The sequence below is a fragment of the Acipenser ruthenus genome, chromosome 3, assembly GCF_902713425.1.
Source record: "Acipenser ruthenus chromosome 3, fAciRut3.2 maternal haplotype, whole genome shotgun sequence".
Lineage (NCBI taxonomy): Eukaryota > Metazoa > Chordata > Actinopteri > Acipenseriformes > Acipenseridae > Acipenser > Acipenser ruthenus.
In genome coordinates, this window is record NC_081191.1 from 633,415 (window position 1) to 652,398 (window position 18,984).

General features: G+C 39.2%; 1 protein-coding gene across 1 annotated transcript in view; it reads right to left on the reverse strand.

The window, feature by feature from the left end:
* Positions 1-4,289: 4,289 nt before the first annotated feature.
* LOC131708081 (G2/M phase-specific E3 ubiquitin-protein ligase-like) overlaps positions 4,290-18,984 on the reverse strand; it is a 74,033-nt gene continuing 59,338 nt past the window's right edge. Inside the window, exons 3-11 of the mRNA XM_059010157.1 lie at positions 11,883-11,990; positions 8,373-8,529; positions 7,974-8,195; positions 7,638-7,739; positions 6,851-7,149; positions 6,594-6,775; positions 5,885-6,060; positions 5,085-5,299; positions 4,290-4,892 (exon numbers count right to left, since the gene is read on the reverse strand). Coding sequence (XP_058866140.1) covers positions 4,633-4,892; positions 5,085-5,299; positions 5,885-6,060; positions 6,594-6,775; positions 6,851-7,149; positions 7,638-7,739; positions 7,974-8,005 — 1,266 coding nt within the window. The 5' untranslated portion in view covers positions 8,006-8,195; positions 8,373-8,529; positions 11,883-11,990 and the 3' untranslated portion in view covers positions 4,290-4,632. The remainder of the gene's footprint in view (positions 4,893-5,084; positions 5,300-5,884; positions 6,061-6,593; positions 6,776-6,850; positions 7,150-7,637; positions 7,740-7,973; positions 8,196-8,372; positions 8,530-11,882; positions 11,991-18,984) is intronic.

Below are 18,984 nucleotides of genomic sequence, written 5' to 3' on the forward strand. Positions count from 1 at the left end.
TTCAACAGGCATTAGATACTAATGATTTTAATACATTTGACCATCTACATCGTTTACTCGAAGAACATGTAAGGATTTTGTCAACTTTAGGACAGTTGTGAAGTAAGAATAATACCTTAACTGGTTGTCTCAAAAATCTACTCTTTATTTGATGAATAGTGAAATGTAATGCATTTCTTAAAAAAAAAAATACAATAAGTAATATTACCAAAAAAATAACATGTACACAGACCAATTCATACATTGACAGACATTAAAAGGAATACACTAGTAAATACTATTGCAGGATTTCATTATAGGACAAGTTACAGAAAAAAAAACTGTTTCAATGGTATTTAACTGAATTGGACTGTTTTACATGGTATTTTATCTGAACACCTGACCGATATTCGTCCTTAATTAATAATCAGTTTGGACTGAGCACTTTCTGCACGTCATCACTTTATTTGCCTGCTCTTTTATCAATAAGATAATATTTTTTCACATGGTTTTGATCAGTGATTTTTCATCACCATTCTTCAAAATGCATTTGGAGATTTACACATCTGGTTGTGTTTGTTTGGACTTCATTTTTAAGGCGCAGTAAGGACTTCATTTAAGACTTAAAAATAAATACAAACATTGGACACAAGGAAACATGTTTTTCTTTCCTTGCATTTATTTCAAACAAATAACAAATTTTAATCTTGATTTTTCAACAGGGAGTGGATCAAGTATGTTTGCTGATAAATAGATTATTTGATGCTGTGAGGACAGTGTATGGTGAAGTTGACCAAAGATTGGCTCCTCGATCCCAATTTGAATTTCTTTTCAACCGTCCCCTTGAAAGCACAAGAGGTTGCCCAAGGTATGGTTAAAAGCATTAAAGTATATTGATTTAAATGCTTATTGTATTGCTATTGCTACATTTTATGCTGAGAAAACGCACTACCATATTTAATCAGAGTAATAATAATATGTGTTATTTTATTATTAAACAAATTATATTTGATGTTGCAGATACTGCATAACCAAAGATCAACTACAGCAACTACGTGCAGCAGGAATGCCATGGTGTTCAATTGCAGCTTGCCTCTGCATAAGTGAGCGGACACTGATTCGCAGAAGGCAGCAATATGGAATGACAGGAGAAAATTATGCCAACATCTCAAATAGTGAACTGGATAATATTATAAGGGAAATCCTGAGAGAAACGCCGAATACAGGAGGCAACTATGTTCAAGGTAAAATACATTTTTGGCTGTAGAATTTTTGGTATTTGTTCATCAAAGGTGTGTAATAAAGCATAGGTCTCAATCAGTGCATATCCTCTTACCCAGTGCAACTTAGAGGTTTCACAAAAAATACACATTTCAATAGTTATTTGTTATATATATATTGCATGTTATTTTAGGCAATACAGGTGAAAGTGTACTTGCATGTAGTTATGATTAGGTTTATTTAATTCGAACTAAACAACATTATGAACTATTGCTCTTATTCTTTTATTATTTTATTATTATTTATTTCTTAGCAGACGCCCTTATCCGGGCGACTTACAATCGCAAGCAAATACAAAATACATTCAAGTGTTACAATACAAGTAATACAATAAGAGCAAGAAATACAATAATTTTTGTTCAAGTGTGACAAACCACAATTCAATAATACAGCAGATAATAGTGACAGTTACATTAGGATATGATTAAAAAGTGATAGTTACATCAGGATGTGATTAAATACAAAGTACTACAGGTTAAACACTAGGCAGATTACAGTATTCTGAAGTACAGGATTAAATGCAGTAAAATAGGGGGCAGATAAGAGCAAAATAAAGCACATTTGAATGAAGGGTGATAGTGTCCCAGGATACAAACAGAGGAGTTCTACAGGTGCTCTTTGAAGAGGTGAGTCTTAAGGAGGCGCCGGAATGTGGTCAGGGACTGGGCAGTCCTGACATCTGTAGGAAGGTCATTCCACCACTGTGGAGCAAGGGTGGAGAAGGAGCGGGCTCTGGAGGCAGGGGAGCATAGCGGAGGTAGAGCCAGTCTTCTAGTGCAGGTGGTGTCCTAGCCAGAGGATTAAGAGTTCAGAGAAGGAGAATTAGAGATCGATTAAATGCCCTGGACCCAGTTGGCAGAGCCCTTATTATTATTATTATTATTATTATTATTATTATTATTATTATTATTATTATTATTTATTTCTTAGCAGACGGCATACAATTAGAAGGAGAATATATGATGTCAGAGGACCTAATCATTTATGGTAGGAACTTAAACATTTATATAATGATTAAGGAAAGTTTAAGGTAAAAATAAAGTTTAAGGTAAATTATAAATCCAGCAGTCCTATGCTGCTAGGGATTAAGGATTTTTAATATATATATATATATATATATATATATATATATATATATATATATATATATATATATATATATATATAAACATTATTTGGTTGTGGATTCACAAGGTCCATTGTGTACATTATGTGTAAATTGTTTTATTGGAAACCATGGAAACCTAATACTTAAAACTTCTATTTTTCTTTTGTCATTTCAGGCACATTGATTCAAATCATAAGCTTATTTCATGGAGATTTGTGTACCACGGATGTATTGATGGTTACAGTAGAATGATTATATACCTGACATGCTGCATAAACAATTGTGCAGCTACTGTTTTGCATTTCTTTGAAGAGGGTGTATCAAGGTATGGGTTACCACTGAGAGTTAGAGGGCATCGAGGTGGTGAAAACATTGATGTTGCTAGATACATGATTATGAGCCGTGGCAGAAACAGAGGAGGTTTTATTGCAGGCAGAAGTGTTCACAACCAGAGAATAGAGTGTCTTTGGGGTGAAGTGAACAGAGTGGTTTCTGAGTTTTATAGGCAATTGTTTATGTACATGGAAAACATTGGAATCTTAGATTCTACAAATGAAGTTGATTTATGTGCATTACACTTTGTTTACATTCCAAGAATAGGAAATTCTGTGCAAGAATTCACTCGCCAGTGGAATTACCATCGACTTAGAACTGTTCAGTCAATGTCTCCCTTAGCATTATGGCATTCTGGAATACTTTCAGATCTTACTACAGTAAATTCACAAGATCTTCTGAGTGGCATAGATAATTATGGAATTGACCATGCAGGCCCAATTACAGCAAATGAGGCAGACACATACATTCATGTTCCACATAATACAGTACAAATGAGCGCTGAAAACCACAGGGAGCTTCTATCTCTTTGTGATCCATGATCAGATGATGACAATAGTGGTATTAATCATTATTTATTTGTTTTGGATTATGCGATAAACAATGTTAGATAGTGTTGTATACAAATAATTACGTTCCAACTCAATTAATTGCAAAAACGGTGTTGTTGTATCACTCCCGATGCTACATATGTGGGAGGATAGACTCATCCCCCTGTCCCTTTTAAGTTGGGTTAGTAGCCTGTCCAGGTCAAAAGCTTCAATCCCCATAGTTCCTAGCAAACCTCCTTTGTTTGTCCTCTTTCTTTCTTCTTCCTTTTTCCAATAACAATTCCTTTCTGTTATCTTCAACTCCATCTCTGCCACATCTCTCTCCTCTACCTCTGATCACTTACAACCATCTTCTAATGCTGCGCATGCAAACCTTTCCTCTAGTCTTATTCTTGATTTTTCACCAGCCTTCAACACCGTGGATCATTCTGTCCTCTCTACCACTCTGTCTAATCATGGTATTTCTGGTACACCTTTATCTTGGATTCAATCTTACCTCTGTTCACATACTACTGTGGTTTCTCTTTTCTCTTCTTGCCCCCCCCCTTCACTGGAACAGGCTCCCTCTTAATATTAAGCAGTCTCCCAACCCAATGACATTCCGTTCCTCCCTCAAACCCACCTATTTTCTGTGGCTACCCTAATTCACCTCCGAATCCTTCCATACCATCTTTCCAATTAGATTTGTTGTTGTCTTTTTGTTTGTCTATTGTCCTCTCCTGCCCTTCCCAGCATTCATTTATTTACATATTTGTCAGTTTCCTTTGTTTAATACAATTTTCATTTATCCTATACTGTACTGTTACACTTTGTAAAGCACTTTGATAAAAGCGCTATATAAATATCAATAAATAAATAAATACATAATTGGCCCACTTAAGTAATTTAGAGCACACCCCTGCTTGTCAGTTTTTTTTTCAAAACCATTATTAAACATTCAATTTTGTGTTATGACTAATAATAAAAAGTAGTGCTGAGCCAAATATATTTAATACAAATAATATTTAATATAAATAAATTTGCATTTGTCATGGAAATAATAAATGATCAGATCACTTGCCCGTTTAGTGTTTGTTGTTTGAAACTGATGAATTGGTTAAAGCATGTTTCACAATTCTTTTCTATACCTGTAACTTCAAATTAACTTTAAGAGCTCCAAAGAAAAGAAAAAACTCAGATTAGGTAAAGTATTTGTTAAATGAATGGTACAATTAAGTCATTGAGTTGGGAAAAAAAAAACAGAACACACGGATCTCCCCAGGACCAGGAAAAACAAGAAATCCCAAGTACACTGTATTTTTTTTCTCATTTTTTTTTTCCTTTCTTTGGTTTTATCTGGAGCATCCCGACCATCCATCACACCAGAAGATCAATAGTTGACTATGCAAAGCCAAAGCCCTGACAATTTAGAACAGCATATCTCATGGCTTCAGTGAATTCTTCATAAACTTCATGTACAGTTGGCAAAAACAGCGTGCAGTTGCATGTATTTGCCTTTGGAAATCTTGATTTCTCTCCATTGTCCTCAGCATCATGTAAAAAATCTACAGTGGGTTCTGTTCTGAATCCCAGTGGTGGTACGGTCCTGCAGCCAGTACTAAAGAATAGCAGTGACATCAATGTGACATCTGATGGCTCGTCTGAAATTAAGGAAATAAATAAATAAATAAATAAAGCAAGCTTGTTACTTACTGTGTTTGTGTGGCCAACATCAACATAACCAAAATACTTCCAAAGACAGTGTGCCCAGCTGAGTGAAAACAAGTTAGAAAAGTAACCTAACTACAAAGAAATATGTATTTTTTTCTAGTGAACAACAGTAGTACAGTTACCTTGTAGTTCTTGTATAAAGTCTTTCCAGTGAGACAATACAAGATTTTCTGTTCCCCTTTTATTGGAGCCCAGTGGGTGTAGAACAGGATGGAAGATATTATCAAATGTCTTGGCTGTGAGGGTGTCTTCTGTGTAGCATATTACATGCTTGAATGCATTGGGATACTTGGTCATAGCATCCAGTACACCTAGAGTTTTCAGCCCTTCTTTTAATCTGAAAAAGAATGAACATTTTAAGAATTAAAAACATAGGGCATGATTCAGCTTACCGTGTGCTATCTGCTTTCCATGCTTTATCTGCTTTTTAACACATGGACTATATACCGGGGACAAATGCCATTGAAATGTATGCAAATGACACCACGAGGGAGGTATTTAATATTCAGAAGGGTGCTTCCTTCCACAGTTGCCTTACTGTGTGTTAAAAATAACAATTACTAAAACAATCATTTCATACAAAATCACAAGATAAAAAGAGCAGACCACTGTAGTGAAGTCTGTGGGAAATATGGATATCGTACAGTGCCAGAGAACAAAGAGCCCAACCATAAGCCGAGCCTGAACAAGCACATTGTTTTTAATGACCCCACTACAGCCCTCTTAAAAATGAAAAATAAACATCAAAATGAATTAAACATTAATTAAAAACCAATTACCTTTCATTTATAACAAAGCAAAGTTAACCAACAAACATAAAATCTACATTGCAGCTTTGCATTGTTTAATAAGAATTAAAAGCAGGGCCAAACGTAGGGCATGGCCGAGCAGGACAGGGCAGGGCTGAGCAGAATGAGTGTACCTCTCAAATGCTGCCTGTGTTCTTCCAAAAATGTACCAATGTGCAGTTCCTTCAGCAATCTTGCGATAATCATCAGCATTACGGATAACTTTGTGTGTTCCAGCCAGCTGCATCAGAGTTTGGATTGGTTCAAATAAGTTTGCTGTGTTTGAATGTTCTTCCTGGTAAGTTAGAAGCTGTAAAAAATAAAAATGCAATTTGTCTTTACAAATCTTTCATATTACATTTTGCAAAGAAAAGACTACTTATATTCATTTCCAGGCAATCTGTTATGGAGTGAGATTACTGTCAAATATTTTGTACTATTTACAAGAATAAAAAAAAATATGAGTATGAATCAAAAAAGCGAGTTGGATGGAGTGTGATATCACTGTCAAAAATACATCACAGAAGCCACAGATTGTTGATGGTGGGAACAATTGATTAGGACTTCCGAGCGTATCATCTGCATCCAAAATGTAGCTTTTTTTTTTTTTTTACTCGTACTCCTGTTTTTTTATTTTTTTATTTGTGGTCGTATTTATGATTCGTAGTCGTATTTTTTTTTATTCATAATGGTAAATACAGGTACATACTATTTTACAGTAATCTCCGTGCAATATAAGGTGAATAATTGTTCTAATCAATAGATACATTGATGAATCAGATTAGAAAAAGCTGTAAATATGATGGTAGATTACTTTTGCAAACACAATTGGCAAATATTTACCTTCTCCAGATTGTTCCTTATGTCCATATCAGGGATATCTTGCACTGCCACAAATGTGGGCTCGGGTGTACTTGAAAGCGCCTCAAAAAGTACTGGTGATAAGAACTGTGGGCCAGGTCCTCCATGAACCAGTGATGTTGCAATAGTCATACCCGCATAAAAATAGTCATCCGAGACCATCACTGAAATAAAGAATGTTAGACTTAGACAGCCTGAAAACTTAATGATAAAGAATTAAAAAAGCATAAATTCATTACATCCACTAATGTAGTTTAGGAACTTGGCATGGTCTGGTCCCACAAAGAGGCTTCCTTGGTGCAAGGACTCCATTAGCATGGTTAAAAATTCTCTCCTTGGTCCTCCGAGGTCGACGGCTCCTTCGCTCACTCCTGTATTGTCCATAAATTTCACCGAAAGCCTTTTGCAAGGTAAGAAAGTTTTTTTTTTAAAGCCTCGTTTCGCTCCTTCCCATAGGTGATTCCGGCTGATATTAAACAGGGAAACATTTTCTGTATCAATCTGGGAGGCCAGCTCACAGAGAATATCCCCAATGTCTCTGGTGAAAGAATAAGAAATATTAAAAGAAAATAATTATTTCTTTTTAGCAGATATTATTGTATCAAATATCTTGTCAGAAACACTTGACTGTGATACTGTAAATGTAAAAATCAAAGAAATATCTGACAAATAAAACTACATTAACTCATAAGAATATATACCTATACATCAAACTAAATGCCTATAAAAGGAAAGATAACAAAAAGTTGTCTTTAATTTTAAATGGTTTACAGATAAAAGCTACAATGGTTCGCCTTTTAACAGTTTAAATTTTAATGTATTACAAGTAGGGCCTTGTGTTTTTTTGCAACCTGCACCGCAAGATGCCGATACAGTGTCCTCATGAAACTACCAATTAAGCAATTATTAACACTCACCCCATTGCGTTATTTTAATCAACTGAAACACGGTTTAAAAAAACAAGTAGCGAAAAACACAGGGCCCTGATTATAAGGAGGGAAGTATGAAACACAAATGTAACTTTACCGTTCATGGTGGGATGTTTCAATACCAGTGGAAAGGGGTATTGGATCTTCAAAGCTTTCGCTGAGCTCTTCATCAACAAATAAAGCAGCATACTGCCATTCACTGGAAAATAGATTTGATAGGAGTCCAGGTATTGTAGCACCGATTTCACAGCATGACCTGCAAATCTGTTGATATTCAAGAAAGACTATGACCTGTTGTGATATACTAATAGCTAAAGTCTTAATATTTGTAAAAATAAAAAACTAGCACTTTTTTTTTATCGTACAACTGGGACATAATACACAACTGGATCAAATACAGTGTAAGCACTTTACTATAGGTGTGATTTCTTACCTTGGACAATCAACAACCCTGGAAACTGGCATTTTCTTCTTCTGTTATGATAAGAGGCCCATCTGAACCTGCTGTCGAATACGGAGCATCTATGAGTTCTGAAGGAGCATCCTCAATGACCTGAAGAACTGTTACATTCAGGCTGTTCATTGGTGGACTGGAATCAGTCAAATCTATTTCAATATCATCATCATCATTATTTGACAGAGTACTTCTGTTCTTCTGCAAAAAAAAAAAAAATCTCCTGTAGTGAATTAAGTTTAGAAAACTAAAGTTCCTGAATTAGTTGCTTTTAAAAATAAATACAGTAAGACTGTGAATGAATGACTACAATCTTTAACAATTGCTATTTCTATATACTGTACATTCGAACAAATAGAAACAGTCATTGACAGTTACCTTTGCATTTGCAGGAACAACCAGCAGTTGTAAAGATGGACGAAGGTACACAGTTTTGTCCTTGAAAATTTTATTTAGTAACAGTCCATTCATCTTTTGGTCTTGCTCCAGACTTGGCTTTATTAATTTGTTGTGGAGTGTCACCATTATTTCAAATCTACAAGAATAGAGAATGCAAGCTAAAATATATCATGGTCTTAGGAAACCGAATACATCATACCCTAAAGCACACTTCTTCAAAATGCAACATTATAATATATATTTAAATCTTAACTACCAATTATCATTATATTAACACAAATGATAAAGTGCTTATGTTTACAAAGACTGCCTTCCTTTACTCACTGAATGTTTTCTGTCAGGTTTCTTTCAAAGACTGTGTGCAAGTGGTTTTGCACCTCATATGGCTCCCACTCCTTCATAAATCTCACACCTAAAACCAGATGCCCTTGCTCTGCCAGGTATAAGCGTATTTTACCTTTCGGGATGTCTGTGTCATTGGGATCCGTTAGTAGACAAACACCTTTGTGGAAAGGGCCACAAACATTTCTGGGTCTCTTACTGTGCAAAATATATATATTTAAAAATGTTATGACCACTGCATTCATTATATTACTCAGGACTAACTAGCCTTAAAATAGGATTATCTACTCAAAATAGTATATTGTTTAGTATAATTCATGATATACCTATAAGGAAAGAGCAGCAGTGTGGAGTAGTGGTTAGGGCTCTGGACTCTTGACCGGAGGGTTGTGGGTTCAATCCCCGGTGGGGACACTGCTGCTGTACCCTTCAGCAAGGTACTTTTCCCAGTAAATACCCAACTGTATAAATAGGTAATTGTATATAAAAATGATGTGATATCTTGTAACAATTGTAAGTCACCCTGGATAAGGACATCAGCTAAGAAATTAATAATTAATTAAAATATATACAGTATATATGAATTTTCAACCTTAAAAGCAAAACATCAACCCAGTAGATTTAACATATACCACTTAATGGCAACTTTGCCAGAAGTTTCTCATCTGTTGCTAAAGCAAACTGACATGCAGTTGTACAAACTACAATGATATGACAATGCCCATGAATTACTTCCATGAGCAGATTTTTAAATTTGTTGCATTGCAGGAAATGCAGATCTGGTTACATTTGCCTGATATTCACTTAATATTAATATAGCCTTGTGGTGGGTTATGGGAGGAAGTGAGGTGACACAGAAGTGATGGAGACAGGAAGCGCGTAGTTGGGGTTGGATTTTTATTTAGAACTCCCACAAAAAACCACAAAGTCCCGAGCAGAGGGTTCCAACACAATTGCAGCAAAAGAAACTGCCTCTGTTACCAGCTATGGTAAGCAGAGGCTTGAAATGAAAAACAAATAGTCCAAACAGAAGAGAAACACTGCCACAGGGTTTTTCAGTGATCCACACCACAGCAGGTGGCTCGGGCTCCCTCTTCAAAACAACAGGACATGTAATTCCTGCAGCTTCCCAGGATCTCAGGGGAAAGTCCAGACTCGAAGGCAGCCGGTCTGGGAATCCTCAGTCTGAATATAAACAAAACAAACAAAAGAACAAAACTCACAGAGCTCACGCAGCGCAACTGTCTCAGTCCAGGATAGGGAGACCAAATGGCAGAACCCCACAGCCTAAATAGTGCCGAGCCCTGCCCCTACAATCAGTGCACTGCCCCACCTCAGCCAATCGTCGAGCGCAGCACAGCTGATTGCAATAATGGGGCTCAACCATGAGGTCCTGCCCCAAGTTAAGATGGCCACCACCACTGCAGCTTCTGCCCCAACCATGACTCAGCCTTTCTCCTGTGTCTCGGTCCTTCCTGCACAGCGCTGCCAGTAGTCGGGAGAGCAAATTACAAGAGGGACTCCTTTCACTCCTGTCACAAGCCTATATTACACCCCCCCCCTCATAGCCCCATAAACCATACATTTAGTTCCACATTTCAATATGTATACATATAAATTATAATAGTCATATTTACTGTATTATACAACCAAAAGATTACTATTGTATAATTCACTGCAGTAGTACTGGGTAATTGTATGTAAAAATAATATGATAATTATAAGTTGCCCTGGACAAGGGTGTCTGCAAAGAAACAGAAGAAGAAGAAGAAGAAGAAGAAGAAGAAGAAGAAGAAGAAGAAGAAGAAGAAGAAGAAGAAGAATGCAAACGCAATATTTTGAACATAATGTAACTAATACCCAAAATATTTGCTTTCATGAAGGGCTTTTTTTTTGGGGGGGGGTTGCAGTTAGCAGTTGAATTAAATTGAACACTAGGCCTCATTATTAGAAATTAACTTACTAAAAGCTTTACAATTGTTGGTGCCATTGTAATCCTACCTTCCTTTTGTAATATGTAAATACAGCTACTAAAATACAAATACAGCTCGTAAATAATAAATACAAATAAAAGAAAGAATAATAGGGCTACATTTGTTCTTATTATTTAGTACTAGAAGATGCCCTTACCCAGGGCGACTACAAAGCAAAGATAATGGATATTAATTACTTTATTACTACTGTGTCCAAAACATTGCATTTGTACATTATTCTGTGTAATACGGGATGTTAAATCGGTTCTTTTACATCGTTTATTTATTTATTTATTTATTTATTTTATTTTATTTATCTTTTTGCATATACTAATGAGTAGACTTTCACTAGAGTAGAAGTATTAATCATGAGTTGGAGGTACGTATTTCTGAATCAAATTAAAATAGTCCTTAGCAGCATAACCTAAGAAATGAATTGCATATATGTTTTCAGAAATAATAATAATTACCTGGCCCTTCTATTTAAAATCCCTGGAACTGCACCGGCTCTGATAAAGTTCCTTTGCATAATACACACAGCCAGGACATGAACCTGCACTATATGACTCACCCTGCACACCACGCGGCAGTGCTTCTACCAGACGAGCAACTCGATGACCCCTTCATTATCACGTTTTGATGTAACATTGATTAATTCTGACTTTTTTTCGTATGGGATGAGATGCAATTATAGTACTTATCCATATATTATAGATACATAATGGACAAGGTTCATTAGAAGAGGCTACAAGAGATATTTGCAATAAATGTTTTCAAACATTTATTATTTATTTCTTAGCAGACGCCCTTATCCAGGGCAACTTACAATTGTTACAAGATATCACATTATTGTTATATACAATTGCATTATTTTTTACACACAATTACCCATTTATACAGTTGGGGTTTTACTGGAGCAATCTAGGTAAAGTACCTTGCTCAAGGGTACAGCAGCAGTATCCCCCACCTGAGACTGAACTGACAACCCTCCGGTCAAGAGTCCAGAGCCCTAACCACTACTCCACACTGCTGCCACACTGTAGACTGCCTCTCTTTGTAATTGCAAGCTGTAGTTCACTTTCTATGATGTAGGTTTGTGAATCACTCACTGAAGCTGATGGCATTATTAAAAAACAAAATCCATGAATTTTTCCCTTGCCTGCCTCCATCTTACCCATATTTGGCTCATCAATTCTGATCCTCCCCATCCAGTGCCAATGAAGAATTACTCAGTTCATTCATTTCCTTTTGATACACGCAACTCATGGCTTTTGTAGACGCACTGTAATGTAAAACAGCCTACTTTAGTTCCCCCCTTATTGTTAATAATGTAGGCTACTGCACTGTCCTTCAGGAAAAAAGAAAATGAATGTGATCATTAAATAAATAACAGCAAATCCTTGTTTTAAAGCATTACATTATTAGACATGTTTTCAGTGATTGCACACAATTGAAGTTCAGTATTTTATGTCTAACTATGGTAAAAAAAAGAGAAAGAAAGAAAAGGTTAAAGCATCCTGACTGACTTGTTAGATTTTTGTACAATAAATAACCAAGACTAAAAAATTATTGATAATATCACAGGAATTGATTATTGTTGTTACTGTGTTACTGTGCATGCAGGTTCTTTGCAAGGCCACATACAGCAAAGGATATATCAGCCCCTGTCTCAATCCCTGAATGCCCTACACATAATCTGTACGGAAACCCTGATCCGCATGGTGAAAAAAAAAATAAATGAGGGGATTATTTTGTGCTGTTCTGTACATGTGCAGTCAAAGCTGAGCAGATCACAACCTTATAAGCCGTAACATCATAAAACCATTGCATAATAACAAAAAGAGCATTTGATCTGTTTGGGCCATTCTAGGTCTGCTCTAAAGACAACCAGCATTATATTGTATAAAAAGGGTTGTATAGTCTGGGTTATAACAATGGGTTTCTGCAGTAACAGTTTCTCTTTTTCTCTTGTTTATCCCCCAAACATACAGAACATTGAATAATAAAACTATGGAAAGACCGCTCTGGTTATAAAAGAATAAAAATAATTAAACTGAAAGCAGCGTGTCTTCTCCGTTTCTTGCTTCCAGTGAAAAGGTACAATAAATTGCTTTGCCATTGCCTGCTGAAGGAGAAAACCGTTAGCAGCCATTGCTAATCACAGTATTGGATTTCAGCTCCTCCTTGTTTGCGCTGCTGAGAAGAGAGAGAGGCGATACGGCCCTGGAAGATCCAGACAGCTGCAGAGAAGCAGGGAAGCTTTTGCTTCAAACACGGGGCTAGAAGCATCGAAGAGGAACGGTGCAATGGGGGAGGAGCATAACTGGCCTGGGTGACGAGTCTGGCAACGAGGGAGAAAGACCAACCGCATGCAAGTGGGACGAAGAGGAGTGAAAGCGAACAGATCGATCAGGACTGTACTGTGAGGGCGGATCATAACAAGCTGGTGATGGGGGAGCAAGAACAGATCGATCGGGACTGTACTGTGAGAGTGGATCATAACAAGCTGGTGACGGGGGAGCAAGAACAGATCGATCGGGACTGTACTGTGAGAGCGGATTATAACAAGCTGGTGAAGGGGGAGCAAGAACAGATCGATCGGGACTGTACTGTGAGAGCGGATCATAACAAGCTGGTGATGGGGGAGCAAGAACAGATCGATCGGGACTGTACTGTGAGAGTGGATCATAACAAGCTGGTGACGGGGGAGCAAGAACAGATCGATCGGGACTGTACTGTGAGAGCGGATCATAACAAGCTGGTGATGGGGGAGCAAGAACAGATCGATCAGGACTGTACTGTGAGAGCGGATCATAACAAGCTGGTGACGGGGGAGCAAGAACAGATCGATCAGGACTGTACTGTGAGAGCGGATCATAACAAGCTGGTGACGGGGGAGCAAGAACAGATCAATCGGGACTGTACTGTGAGAGCGGATCATAACAAGCTGGTGACGGGGGAGCAAGAACAGATCAATCGGGACTGTACTGTGAGAGCGGATCATAACAAGCTGGTGACGGGGGAGCAAGAACAGATCGATCGGGACTGTACTGTGAGAGCGGAATGTAACAAGCAGGTGATGGGGGAGCAAGAACAGATCGATCGGGACTGTACTGTGAGAGCGGAATGTAACAAGCAGGTGATGGGGGAGCAAGAACAGATCGATCGGGACTGTACTGTGAGAGCAGATCATAACAAGCTGGTGATGGGGGAGCAAGAACAGATCGATCGGGACTGTACTGTGAGAGTGGATCATAACAAGCTGGTGACGGGGGAGCAAGAACAGATCGATCGGGACTGTACTGTGAGAGCGGAATGTAACAAGCAGGTGACTGGGGAGCAAGAACAGATCGATCGGGACTGTACTGTGAGAGCGGAATGTAACAAGCAGGTGACGGGGGAGTAAGAACAGATCGATCGGGACTGTACTGTGAGAGCGGATCATAACAAGCTGGCCATGTGGGAGCAAGAACAGATCGATCGGGACTGTACTGTGAGAGCGGATCATAACAAGCTGGCCATGTGGGAGCAAGAACAGATCGATCGGGACTGTACTGTGAGAGCGGATCATAACAAGCTGGTGACGGGGGAGTAAGAACAGATCGATCGGGACTGTACTGTGAGAGCAGATCATAACAAGCTGGTGACTGGGGAGCAAGAACAGATCGATCGGGACTGTACTGTGAGAGCGGATCATAACAAGCTGGTGACTGGGGAGCAAGAACAGATCGATCAGGACTGTACTGTGAGAGCGGATCATAACAAGCTGGTGATGGGGGAGCAAGAACAGATCGATCAAGACTGTACTGTGAGAGCGGATCGTAACAAGCTGGTGACGGGGGAGTAAGAACAGATCGATCGGGACTGTACTGTGAGAGCGGATCATAACAAGCTGGTGACGGGGGAGCAAGAACAGATCGATCGGGACTGTACTGTGAGAGCGGAATGTAACAAGCAGGTGACTGGGGAGCAAGAACAGATCGATCGGGACTGTACTGTGAGAGCGGATCGTAACAAGCTGGTGACGGGGGAGCAAGAACAGATCAATCGGGACTGTACTGTGAGAGCGGATCATAACAAGCTGGTGACTGTTGAGCAAGAACAGCTCGATCGGGACTGTACTGTGAGAGTGGATTATAACAAGCTGGTGACGGGGGAGCAAGAACAGATCGATCGGGACTGTACTGTGAGGGCGGATCATAACAAGCTGGTGATGGGGGAGCAAGAACAGATCGATCGGGACTGTACTGTGAGAGCGGATCATAACAAGCTGGTGAAGGGGGAGCAAGAACAGATCGATCGGGACTGTACTGTGAGAGCGGATCATAACAAGCTGGTGATGGGGGAGCAAGAACAGATCGATCGGGACTGTACTGTGAGAGCGGATCATAACAAGCTGGTGACTGTTGAGCAAGAACAGCTCGATCGGGACTGTACTGTGAGAGTGGATTATAACAAGCTGGTGATGGGGGAGCAAGAACAGATCGATCGGGACTGTACTGTGAGAGCGGATCATAGCAAGCTGGTGAAGGGGGAGCAAGAACAGATCGATCGGGACTGTACTGTGAGAGCGGATCATAACAAGCTGGTGACGGGGGAGCAAGAACAGATCGATCGGGACTGTACTGTGAGAGCGGATCATAACAAGCTGGTGAAGGGGGAGCAAGAACAGATCGATCGGAACTGTACTGTGAGAGCGGATTATAACAAGCTGGTGAAGGGGGAGCAAGAACAGATCGATCGGGACTGTACTGTGAGAGCGGATCATAACAAGCTGGTGACTGGGGAGCAAGAACAGATCGATCGGGACTGTACTGTGAGAGTGGATCATAACAAGCTGGTGATGGGGGAGCAAGAACAGATCGATCGGGACTGTACTGTGAGAGCGGATCGTAACAAGCTGGTGATGGGGGAGCAAGAACAGATCGATCGGGACTGTACTGTGAGAGCGGATTATAACAAGCTGGTGATGGGGGAGCAAGAACAGATCGATCGGGACTGTACTGTGAGAGCAGATCATAACAAGCTGGTGATGGGGGAGTAAGAACAGATCGATCGGGACTGTACTGTGAGAGTGGATCATAACAAGCTGGTGACGGGGGAGCAAGAACAGATCAATCGGGACTGTACTGTGAGAGTGGATCATAACAAGCTGGTGACGGGGGAGTAAGAACAGCTCGATCGGGACTGTACTGTGAGAGTGGATTATAACAAGCTGGTGATGGGGGAGTAAGAACAGATCGATCAGGACTGTACTGTGAGAGCGGATCATAACAAGCTGGCCATGTGGGAGCAAGAACAGATCGATCGGGACTGTACTGTGAGAGCGGATCATAACAAGCTGGTGACGGGGGAGTAAGAACAGATCGATCAGGACTGTACTGTGAGAGCGGATCATAACAAGCTGGCCATGTGGGAGCAAGAACAGATCGATCGGGACTGTACTGTGAGAGCAGATCATAACAAGCTGGTGACGGGGGAGTAAGAACAGATCGATCGGGGCTGTACTGTGAGAGTGGATCATAACAAGCTGGTGACGGGGGAGCAAGAACAGATCAATCGGGACTGTACTGTGAGAGTGGATCATAACAAGCTGGTGACGGGGGAGTAAGAACAGATCGATCGGGACTGTACTGTGAGAGTGGATCATAACAAGCTGGTGACGGGGGAGTAAGAACAGATCGATCGGGACTGTACTGTGAGAGCGGATCATAACAAGCTGGTGACGGGGGAGTAAGAACAGATCGATCGGGACTGTACTGTGAGAGCGGATCATAACAAGCTGGCCATGTGGGAGCAAGAACAGATCGATCAGGACTGTACTGTGAGAGCGGATTGTAGCAAGCTCCCTAATCCATGTGCATGCATTTCCTTGAATCCCTACTGCATTCAGTTTGAGAATTAATCTTTTATGCGGGACTTTGTCAAAAGCTTTCTGGAAATCTAAATAAACCATGTCATATGCTTTGCAATTATCAATTGTCGATGTTGCATCCTCAAAAAAATCAAGCAGATTAGTTAGACACAATCTTCCTTTCCTTAAGCCATGCTGACTGTCTCCCAGGATACTGTTAACATATAGGCAATTTTCCATTTAGGATCTTATTATAGTTTCCATAAGTTTACATATAATAGAAGTCAGACTTATTGGTCTGTAGTTACCTGGTTTGGTTTTGTCTCCCTTTTTGTGGATCGGTATTACGTTTGCAATTCTACAGTCTGTCGGTACAACCCCTGTGTCAAGAGACTGTTGCATGATCTTGGTTAGTGGTTTGTAAATAGCTTCTTTCATTTCTTTGAGTACTATTGGGAGGATCTGCCTCGGTTATGCTAAAGTTATTTAAAACTGGATAGGAACAGGTCGACATGTGGGGCATGTTGTCTGTATCCTCCTTTGAAAAACTTGTGAAAGTAATCATTTAATATATTTGCTATTTTTTTTCTTCGTCTATGATTTTGCCATTTGTGTCTCTTAGACATTTAACCTCCTCTTTGAATGTTCTCTTGCTGTTATAATACTGGAAAAACATTTTGGAATTGGTTTTAGCCTCCTTAGCAATGTTGATTTCTCTCTCTCTCTTGTTCATTTATCTCTCTCTTGGCCTTTCTAACTTCCTTTTTGACTTGAGTTTGCAGTTCCAAGTACTCTTTCTGTGTACTTTGTTTTTGGTCCCTTTTAAACACTCTGTAAAGTGCCTTTTTTTCTTTGAATATTTTTTTTAAATTGATCTATTAAACCATTTTGTCTATTTTGTTTTAGATTTAGTTTTGTCTACTTTTGGGATATAATTGTTTTGCACCTCTAGTACTACATTTAAAAAAAAAAAAAAAAAACAGCCATCATTTTTCTGTGGATGCTTTCTCTATTTTACTCCAATTTACTTCTGTTAGTCTCTGTTTCATACCTTCGTAGTTTGCTTTTCTAAAATTGTAAACCTTAGCTTTAGTCATTACTTTTGGGGTTTTAAAAATCACTTCAAATGAGACCATGTTGTGGTTTGAGTTTGCCAATGGCTCTCTGACCTCTGTTTTAGTTATTCTGTCTTCGTTATTTGAAAAGACTAAATCAAGGCATGCCTCCCCTCTAGTCGGCGCCTTGACAAATTGCGTTAGGAAGCAGTCATTTGTCATTTCCACCATTTCAATTTCGTCCGTTGTGCTCCCCACCGGGTTTTCCCATTTTATATGGAGGAAGTTGAAATCCCCCATTAGTATGGCTTCTCCTTTGCTACACGCATTTCTAATGTCGTTCTATAACAGATTATTTTGCTCAGCATCTGAATTTGGCGGTCTGTAGCATGCTCCTATTATTATGCTCTTTGAATTTTTGTCCATTATTCTGACCCATATTGATTCTGCATTGTTTTCTTTGTCCAGATTTAACACCTGGGATTCAAGACTATTTCTTATGTATAGCGCTACCCCTCTGCCTCTTCTGTCCTGCCTGTCTTTCCTATACAGTGTGTACCCACTAATATTATATTCGTCTCCATCACTCTCAGACAGCCAAGTTTCTGTAGCACCTATCACATTGTAGTTACTTGTTAGTGCAGTAGCTTCAAGTTCTAACATTTTGTTTCTGAGACTTCTAGCATTAAAATAAATACATTTAATGGCTGTCTTACCTGAGTTGTTGCCCTTGTTTTGATGTTATGTTTTTTTTGTTTTCTCCCCCCTTCCTTTCTAGTTTAAATGCTTCTGGACCTCCTCAAGGATCCTTTCTCTGAGTAGATTGGTTCACTTTCTTTTTAAGTACAGTCCGTCCTGCCTATATAGATAGTCCTTGTTGTAGAATGTGGTCCAATGTTCAAGAAAGGTGAAGCCTTCCTGTGTGCACCACGATCTCAGCCATGCATTTTGATTATGTATTTCCAGCTGTCCGTATGCTCCTTTGCAAGGTGCCAGCAGTATCCCAGAAAATACCACAGTTTTGGTCTTGTCTTTTAATTTCCTTCCTAGCTCTCTGAATTTGTTTTGCAGGGATCTTGGCCTGTACTGATGTGGACGACTCAGGTTCATTCTAGGAGCCTGTCCCATGTTCTCAGTGATGTTTGTGACAAAGGGTCCTTTTGACTGCCTTTTTTAACTTTGACGGCATTTTGACAACCTTTTGTAAAAGTGACAGCCTTTTGTAAAAGTGACAGCCTTTTGTAAAAGTGATGGCCTTTTGATACCCAGCATACACTGCAATACCCAGCAGAGTTATACACTGATATTCTGATAGCACAGCAATTTAAATGAAGTAAGTGGTTGTGTTCCTCAAATACGCAATAAAA